At 41.4% G+C, this 9,733-nt stretch overlaps 1 protein-coding gene across 4 annotated transcripts; it reads left to right on the top strand.

The window, feature by feature from the left end:
- Positions 1–386: 386 nt before the first annotated feature.
- On the top strand, positions 387–7,355 carry LOC140921541 (uncharacterized). Of its 4 annotated transcripts, XM_073371548.1 has the most exons (6): positions 387–486; positions 1,955–2,265; positions 3,612–4,078; positions 4,204–4,779; positions 5,454–5,680; positions 6,536–7,355. In XM_073371548.1, the coding sequence occupies exons 2-6, from the start codon at positions 1,961–1,963 to the stop codon at positions 6,566–6,568; spliced, it is 1,608 nt and encodes a 535-aa protein (XP_073227649.1). In that variant the 5' UTR covers positions 387–486; positions 1,955–1,960; the 3' UTR covers positions 6,569–7,355. The 4 variants fall into 4 exon arrangements, with proteins under 4 accessions (XP_073227649.1, XP_073227647.1, XP_073227648.1 ...); XM_073371546.1 differs by lacking the exon at positions 6,536–7,355 and having other exon boundaries at positions 5,454–6,234; XM_073371547.1 differs by lacking the exons at positions 387–486; positions 6,536–7,355 and adding an exon at positions 797–854 and having other exon boundaries at positions 5,454–6,234.
- The last annotated feature ends 2,378 nt before the right edge of the window (positions 7,356–9,733 follow it).

Below are 9,733 nucleotides of genomic sequence, written 5' to 3'. Positions count from 1 at the left end.
CTTGAATAGGGAGGGTCAGCCAGAATGGATTACTGAGCACCCCCTAAGGTTCGTCAAGAGAACGTAAAAGGCTCTATGTTCTCTTAGGACCGTTTGGAACGTCTGCGAGAAATACCGGCAGCGACAGGGCTCTTTCCTACCAGGGGCGGGTTGGAGAACCCAAGGAATAAGGTTGCCACCATCGGAAAATCAGGAAAAATGACAAAACTCTGAAAATGAAGGTTTACTGAAAGTAAACAAAAGGCTTCTGGTAAACAAAATGGTTAAAATAAAGACGTTTAAGCAAACATGCTCTCACTCGGTTACGTTTCCCTCTGTTGATACCGGAAAACAACGGGGAGGGAGAGGGCCATATTGTGCACACACCCCAAGCTGCACACATGCGTGACATGCATGAAGTTGACGCGACAACGATCGAGCGAAAGCGGGTGCTCATGAAAATGGCTGTTTCGCGTATTTCTTCGAAATCTGATCCGCGTTTGTGAGGTGAGCAACTCGTTCTTCTCTTAAAAAAAGCTCTGAGAAGACTTGAATCTTCTCAGACATTATCAATCTTTTCACTTTAGTTTCGCCGTCACGTTACAAACCCTCGCATGCTATGTTTACCCCGCTGTTTACCGCTTCTTTGAATGCCACTTGCTCTGTTTTTAGGTTTATTTTGTTCCAAGCTTGACTCATGAAACATAGGAGTTAGGCAATCCATAAGGCTAGTGGCTTGTCCTCCATCTGCCCTGCTCATCAGCGGTGGAGTGTGAAAGTATAAGTCGCTGTTACAGAAGCGAGCTGCTTTGGTGCGAGTCACGCAAAATTCTACAGCACCCTTTGTAAAATTGAAAGGCAGGATATCTTGAAAGGTATATGGAATTTCACCATTTGTGATTTCTGGTATGATCTTGAAATAGGACGATTGAAGTTAATCGAGAAAATGGCCCATTTGAGAAAATCGGTCAACGTGTATTTTCCAAAAATATATGCTAATGTTTGGGAATTATGCTGATCAGGTTTGAATTTTATTTTCCATTGTTTAAGAGTATGGCAATGCATGTTAATGATTTTGAAACAAAGGAAAATAAAATTTAAACCAGGGATAGAACACAAGGATTATGCTTTTGAAGTTACGATCTTAATTATAACAAATATAAGGAAGATTTTGAGACCCTGCAACCCCCCTACCCCAACCCCCTCCCTGTGCCCTCCAATCAATGGGAAAATAGTGTGTTTTGGCCTTCACCCAGCTTAAATTTATCCTTGAAATGAGACACTAGCTACCTCCATTAACTCTCCTCCGCCTTCTTGGCTAATAAGATCATGAGCTTTTTTTGAAGGAAGTATGGGTAGTCAGTAGAATTTTTATCAGAATTTGATGGTTAACTTTATTACATGTCCTTTTTGGGTTTTTAAGCAATCTTTTGGGATCATTATACGCTTCCGGGAAACTGCCACATACCCCTCCCCTACGCAAACATTTTGCCCTAAGTGAGAAGTAAGTGTTAATGTTGGCTTAGGGGAGGGGTAGGTGGGCAGTTTCCCAGAAATGTATAATGATCCATCTTTTGGGTATAGTTTGATAGATCTTGTCCCCTGCAGAAGGTAGGTGTAAAAGTTGTCTATGATGGTTAGACTGATGACATCACACTTCGCAGTACGGAAAGAAAAAGTGGATCCACACGGGTGTTTGCGGCTGGCTGAGATGTAACAAGTGTTAAATGACTAGATCCTTTACTATACTTCTTTCCTGTATTTATCTTGTCTTTTAAGCTACCAGAACTACTGTCATGACCTTGAAGTATTACTCAGTTTAATAAAATAGAAAAATGCTAATTAAAAGAGGATTAAGCTTTGATTTAAAAGATCCTTTGTTGTATATGACGGAGAATACTTGAAACATGGATTACAGTTGTCAAACTTAAAATGGCTTGGCCAAATTAGCTAATGAGGTTTATCTTTTCTTCAGAATTATATGGCAGCAAGTAAGCTTGGAACAGATAACAACCAACAGGGAATAATTATGACTTCAGCATGCAACCCTGGTCTGTTGCATCCAAGAGAGGCACGTGCTGAGTTTCGTAACAATACTTTGACCCACATTTCCTGCAGCCAGTTTTGTGCTGGTTATCTACAAGCTAACATTGCATGCTTGCCATCCAACATGGCAGATGACTTTGAACTGTTATGTGCTAAGAACAGTTGTGCATTTCCTCATCTCTACCGCAGTCAACCAGGAGAGGTGTCGGCCCCGCCTTTGGCCTCTGATTCAGATGTAAGGTAAGTGAAACTATGAAAGACATATAGACACAGATACAAAGTTTATTTGCCAGGTGATAAGTCAAGTGTCAATGCAACTGTATGTGGAAGACATGTTGATGTATACCGATGCCCTCACCAAGGATATTATTTTGCTAGTTACAAGTCAAGTTTCTGATTTTTTCTCTCTTTTTTGGTTTTAGTTTCCATGCCCCCCCTCCCCCCTGAAAGGGTAACATTCCCATAAGGCAACCCTATAATGTGAAACTCATGTATAGCTCTTTAGTAAAATCCAATAGCCCATTTGGCCTTCACTCTCATAGGCTATTGACTCAGAGCCCATTTGGGCTCGAGCAATAATTGTTAAATATACCTGACACCCCTGTGAAGCAGATCAGTAATGTGACACCCACACTCCTATAAGGGTGGGTCACTCTTGCAAGGCCAAAATCTCTGTTTAACAAACACTCGTGTAAGGCAGATACCCTAATGGTTTGGACATCCCACCCATATAAAACAGATAATCCTACAATGAGGCAGTACACGCCGCAAGGCCGGCAAGACTGTTGAACCAACACCCATATAAGGCAGATACCCCTACAAATTTTACAGTCAAACCTGTATTAAGTGCCGTCTATAATTTAATGGGTTACTTCTGCAAGGTCAGAAACTTTGTTAACTCGACACTCCTCTAAGGCATATATCCTGATTTGGTGGACAGAAGGCCGATGACTCTGTCAAACCAACACTCTTGGATGGCAGATCCCCCTTTACAGTGATGGATTTAGGTTTCACTTCATGAAAAATGAAATTCCCCAAAAGAAAAAAGTTTGAAATGTTTGAACCTAATTGACCTTACACGCTGTACTATTCTCCTTCTAACAATTTTCAGTCTCTTTCCAAGGCAAAAATCTGGTGTTGGGTTATGGTTTCCTCTAATGCCAGCCATCACGACTGCACAGGCCAACCAAAAGGTCTCCGTGGCATGTGTTGATGACCAGTGGTACAAAGGCTTTAATACGGAAAGGAGATGAGTTTTTTCCTTTCTTTTTTATACACTATCTGTTTCATCGCTTTCCTTTAAATGCAGAATGCGTTTTTGCCGTTTTTTTCGCTTTGGTAACTATACATGCAGTCAGCTGTTTCTGGTAAGATGGCATTGATGAGACCGGTATTATTTCCTGCCTGCCTGATAGAGTCAGATGACTGACGAATGTGTCCAAAGAATGGCGTGGATTAAATCTTATCCATTTGATACAGCTGTCCGTCTTGTAGAGGTGTCTGTTAACTCGTGTTAAGATAACGTTGACTGTACTCCATCTAGCAAATAGGTGGTAAGACTCGTTCTTTTCTCGTTACTTTTCTAGAACTGACCTTCCACTGTATGCAATCAGTGAAGATGGAGTCCTAACAAAGCACGCTACTGACCTGCTAGACATTCCTTGGGAAGACATGGTCACATTCTACTTTGGCTGTAGTTTTTCATTTGACCACTTGCTTTTGGCCTCAAACGTTCCAGTGCGACATATGATCGAGAAAAGAGACCCTCCAAAATACACCTCAGATATCCCCTTCTTACCGCAGGGACCTTTCGCAGGGAACATGGTGGTGTCGTTACGAACAATACCACGGGAATTCGTACAGAAAGTGGCGGAGGTCTGTACTCCCCTGGATTTTGCTCATGGCGCCCCTATTCATATCGGGGATCCTAAAATTATCGGAATAGAGGACTTTTTACCTCCCTCTTTCGGTGACGGGCCAGTAGTTCGTGAAGATGATGTTTTTATTTTCTGGGGCTGTGGAATATCAGGGACTGAAGTTGTCACGTCTGCAAGTATGTTTTTTGATTTACTTTAACCTTTTTTCGACAACTCATGAATAGTCAATGGCGTGCATAGTCTTTGATTTAAATCGGTTTTACAATTGGTTTTTTAAACCCTGTCAAAATTTTTCTCCTAGAGCCTCGCATAGCTGTCACTTTATCTCCCAGGTGCGTTGGTTCCTTATTTATTACAGATTTACGAGTAGTGGAGTGTTACGAGGAACGCAAGAAAGAATCTCAACAAAATCATCTATCTCCCAAAGTGGTTTTTCTCTCCGAGTCACCGCAGTTCGCTTCGCTAGTCTCTCAACAAGCCATGGATCAAATAACAGCGAAACAAAACGAGCTGATATCGAAAACTCAAGAATCGACAGATGGTGTTGTGCAACCGACTGATTCTCTTCTAAAATCTGCAATGTTCCTTTCCCATGCGTCATCGGTTGCTATAGTTACGGAAGGAATTAAAGTGAGGCAGTTTGAAGCAGTGGTTTGTCTTGCAAAAGCGCTTCTTGCTCAAGAAAAGGAAGTTACCATCCTTACTTCAGAGAGCATCGTTTTGGAGTGGAGGGCTTTTCTAAACAAATGCGAAGCTAAAGGGATTTTGCAAAAATGCATATTAGTGACATCACTAAAAGCACGTGCAGTTGTCCAGAGTCTAGGTCCCAGGTTCTACTCCTCCAGCCTCTACTCGGTGGTTACAGTGAACAAAGAAGGTATGTGATAAACACTGTTGGTACCAGTCCTTCATTTTTTCTTCTTAAATTAAAGTTAGTGTGTGGTTACATTAAACAAATTTTGCAATCAAACCCGTATTAAGTGGAACCTATAGTTAACTGAGCTCTTTATATCCCGGCAGGTTCACCGTGTGATGGAGTGGTAAAGATAATATTAAGTTAGGCAAACTCAATGAGACTACAAGGATCGGTTCATGGAGAGTAGAGGAGTTACAAAAATCTATACAGCCGGGAAAAATGGGTGTTTTTATACTAAAGGATGACTAAGTTGCCTGGACGAGTTAAACGTCTGTCAAAAGCGACATTAAGTTCTTCTCGAACGGAAAGACTTCTGTTACGTGTATCAATCAGACACTTTCAGTCGTGAAACTTGGAAAAATTATCAATTGACGTGTTTGATCGAACAGAAGTGTTATATACCGTATGCATGATGACTTCACAAAGCGTTTTTTTTTCAAATGGGGTACATTTGCACACTACTAATGTGAAACCTTTTCGATGTCACAATGTTCTTAATATTAATTTCTACATAATTCTTCCTTTTAAGGCTGTCTTCCTTCTATAACTCATCAGTAAGTGCTTTACGGCTTCCAGTAACACATGAACATGATTAAAAAAGGGTCCTCATATTCCGTGGCATTTTCATTTTTAAGGGACGTTAGCTGTTCAAAACATGTTGTCGATGGGAGAGGATATCAGGGACGTTAACCAAATCAACATTGCTGCACCAAATGAAAACGCCTGCTGGCTCGACCCCAGCATGGTTACCATGGCAACCTACATTCTCCACGCATGTCCTATTCACGGTCGGTATGTGAGACGCGGTCGAGGAGAGCGCATCGTCAGGCCTAAAGAAGAGTTTTTCCTTTCCCCAAAACAGGTACTGAAATTGCTCTTGGTAAATAACTTCCTTCCTCACACGCATTTTTTTGCCGGAGAAAATAGAAAGTTTGTGAGCAGAGGGTCCCTATTCCCTAGTAGGTTTTACGGAATACGGAAATTCCCTTAAAGCTCGGGATTCGGGATTTTAAAGCAAAATCGGGGTGAGATTCGGGATTGAAAGTATGCGCGGAAGGTGGGATACCAAAAATAACCCTCGGGATTACGGGATTGCGCGAACTCTTGCGTGGGGATGACGAGATTGAAGAGCCTTATTAGGGACTCTCTGAGCAGTACAGACTGTACAAGTACAGTATAGGTACAATCCTCCAGACGGTAAACCTCTTACCTTGGAGTTACACTCCAGCGAATACACGGTCGACCAGGGCAGCGAAACCACTCTTATCTGGTGTAGACCTCTTTGCCTGCTCAATGAAGACATTTAATGATTTAGCGATATTTCTCCAAGGGTCCCGTTTATATGGACGCCTAGACTTTGCAAACAGCATCTTCTTTGTCAGCTTAGTGTTTGGACAACGGCAAACATGACCAGTACATTTTAAATATTGGCTTTCTGTAGACATGTAGAATGCTTGTGTTGGTGTATCAGAGTCTGAATTCTGTATCATCTGCATCTTCAGGAGCTGGGAGTCTACTCCATCCACCATTAACCATTTGCCTCATCATCTCCATCCAACAGGTCTCAAATTTTCTGACATTTTCTTCATTTATGTGGTAGGTTTGCGTTCCATATTAGAGGCGGGATCGCACACATACGCCGAAAAGCATTGTTGGGTCGAAATGCCCTGGTTTTTTCCTTAGGTTTTGCCTGATAACAGTACCTTTTTTGTTGTAGGTAGAGACGCTTGGACTCAAACATCCAGATTGATCCCCGAATTGACTGGCCTTGATGACCCTCACTGAATGCAGAGACTGAAGCCGTCCCGAGCCTCTAAAAGTGATTCTAATTTTTTTAATTCTGAAAATGACGAACAAACCTTTAGACCTATCGAAAATTAGACCTAGCGTAAATACATTAATCAATGACTGAAAATGCGAATTTATGCTAGCTCTCCAGGCAGACATTCATAACCATAAGGCCCAAGTCAACGTAGGTAGCCTGTGCCAGGTTCTTAGTTAGTAGGGACGTCGTGAAATTAAACTACGCCAAGTGACACGATCTGTGCACTTTCAGTACTATCTTGGACACTGGAGCTGGATACCACGTGAGAGGCTACGCCTTTTTTTTCTTTACACTCTTTCAGAGACTTAATCATTTTAAGTTAGGTTAAAGAACCTCAATAACACGAAATGTTTACTACAAAATCAAAAGAAATTAAGGACTCCAAAGGACCAGGCAAATGGACAACCCTGTAAGTACGCCGCTGACCTTTTCCCGTGGGGCTGAATTGCAGTTCTTTCCAGTACAACAGATGCTTTCCCGTTTGTAGGAAAATACAAAACCAGGACAGGACGGCTGGTTTTCAGGTAGGCAGTTTTTGCCTTGGGTGCCACATCTCTTGTAGAACACCTTTTTCTTAACTCCACCGACCGCAGTGCATGTCAGGTTGCTCTTGGCGCAATTCGGTGCTTTCGATGGGCATCCTGTTTTAGTCATCTTCCTGTTACAGTCCTCCCAGGAATCTTCGCTTGTACAAGTATAACAACTCAGACAAGCAACTTAAATAATAAAAAAATGTAATGAACTTACGAGTGAATCATTTTAATGCGAATACCTGTAAAAGGAAAAACGTTTTTCCTTGGTCAGGTGTCTAGCATGAGGGTCTCCAATAAGTTTTTCGGGATGCGGGATTTCCCTTATTTGAGGCTCGGGATTCGCGATTTTTAAGGGAAATCTGGGCGAGATTCGGGATTGAAAGTATGCGCGGGAGGTGGGATGCCAAAAGTAACCCTCGGGATTACGGGATTGCCCGAAAATTTGGGTCGGGATTACGGGATAGAAAAACCCCATTGGGGACCCTCTAGCATGGAACTGACGCGCATTAGAGAGATCGGGTTTCTATCTTAGTTGCTACAGGGGGGATAGAGTGATTCATTGACAGCTTGCATGATGTCCTGTGACAGAAAATACCTTTCACTCTGTGAAAACTGAAACTCCTGAATTATTTTTTTTTCTAAATTGACGAAATTTAAAGTGACGAGAACTCAGTAAGTCAACAAAAATGGCTAAGAACCTTTGCCTTGCCCAAGCCGAAACTAGGGTTACAAGCTTTTCTATTCATGATTTTGCATGTTGCAAGCTCGAAAACATACTGAAAACATCCAGTCCAAGTTTTTCAACGTTAAGCGGAATTGTTATTGTCCTTTTTTAAGGGGGCTAAGCAGAAGGTAGCCTGAGAAAACGGTCGACGTTTCTGGGCGCTACAAGGGACTTTATGATCCGACGACGGGATGGCAGGGAAAACGTCGCTTAAAAAGTGAATTTACGTTCTTCCAGTCTTTACCTCGATTATCGCTACCCATTTTTTTTAATAAAAAATAGCAGAATCCCCCTGCCGTTGAACTGCTAGGATCCCTACCAAACTCAGATAGACTAGAAATAAAATTTCGTCGTCGCTTAATATCTATGTCCTTCATAAAAATAAAAATAAAAAAATAGGGAATTTTCACAACGTAAAAAGGGTGTGATGCACGTGCAAAGATGTTGTTTTGCCCTCTAAACCTATTTCTTCACGTTCTCCCGTTGCCATTGTGTCGTCTGATCGTATGAAGTCCCTTCTAACTAAGGTCGGCTGTTTCTTTAGGCTAAGCAGAGGGCGTTGTTTTAGTTTCGAACAATTTTTTTGCTCTGCAGAGGACGCAAGTGGTTTATAATTTTTTTGTTACATCTCTCGACTGACCGCCAGGTATATCGGCACTCTGATATTAAATCGAAACAGACGAAGCTAGGTAAAACCAATTACTCTCGATCCAAGATCTAAGCTTGTACTTTTTATCTGTTTAATATGTGTTCGTCTCTTTATGTTATTGCTTCCATAAACTTACCCCTCTGCGAAATGATCATCAAGACCACAATGGTACAGAATACACTGAAGTAAGTGGTCCCCATCGTTTGATCCTTGGTTCTTTAATCGGTGCCACAGAAGAGAAACGACGAATATGTGATGATCAGCTTTATCTCGAAGCTTTAAGCCTGCTTTCGTTTAAGTGTTGTTTCAGTTTTAAAGCGAAATTCTAATGGAATTGTCCTGAGTTGTTACACTGATAAATTTGATAAAAATAACTCGCGCTGGTATTGGTGTCATTTTTTACAGCAAAAAAAATTGCTTCAAGTCTTAAGGATACAAGCCTTGGCTTAGGTTGACCAAGGTTGCACAGTAATTCAGTGAAATTTGGCTAGAAGCGGGTATCGTTATCGTAAATAAATTCGAACCCTTTGTCCCATTCCTGGGATCTCGGAGGGTGATGTGAGTTGAGGGCGAAATGCCTTCCTCCTCGATCTCCCTAATTCTTCAGATCATACTTAGCCTTCTCCGATAAATAATTGCTAAACATCGGCGGGCATGTTCCTTACACTGTTCGTATGGTAGGCAGTGATGAGGAGAATTTGTTCAACAATCAGAAACTCTCAGTGTTTGCTTGTTGATTATTTTCTTTATTCTCATAACCTTTACCGTCTGATTACGCAGTTATACTTTATGAAGAAAATAGGTACTGATCCCTCTTAGGGGCTAATAATTACTAAGTGCTCAGACCTTCCTGGGATGTGCAATTGTTATTTGGCCAACATAATTTGAGGGTTATTTAAGCATGGTTCAAGAGGAAAACTAAAGTTTCCCTGGAACGGTTAATCACTGCAGGCTCGCTATAAATCTAAGGGTTTTTTTTCACGCTACAAAATTAAGATCAAAAAATAAATTTCTCAATTCAGACAATTCATAACAACAAAATTTTCTATCTATTTTAACTCTTAGGTTATTTCGGGCAGCCAGCGCCCCTATCATCGTCTGTACTATTGTTATAAATTTTTATTTCTTGTATATTATGGGGTGAAATAAAGTGTTGTTGTTGTTGTTGTTGTTCTCTATAGGGC

This window comes from Porites lutea, chromosome 12, assembly GCF_958299795.1.
Source record: "Porites lutea chromosome 12, jaPorLute2.1, whole genome shotgun sequence".
Taxonomy (NCBI): domain Eukaryota; kingdom Metazoa; phylum Cnidaria; class Anthozoa; order Scleractinia; family Poritidae; genus Porites; species Porites lutea.
Note: the sequence above shows the minus strand (reverse complement) of the source record. Positions and strands in the feature narration are given on the sequence as shown.

Coding starts and splice junctions, on each gene's coding strand:
- LOC140921541 (XM_073371546.1), top strand. CDS start 1,961: ATGGCAGCAAGTAAGCTTGGAACAGATAACAACCAACAGGGAATAATT. Junction 4,079..4,203: donor TGAAGTTGTCACGTCTGCAA/GTATGTTTTTTG, acceptor TTTTTCTCCTAG/AGCCTCGCATAGCTGTCACT. Junction 4,780..5,453: donor GGTTACAGTGAACAAAGAAG/GTATGTGATAAA, acceptor TTCATTTTTAAG/GGACGTTAGCTGTTCAAAAC.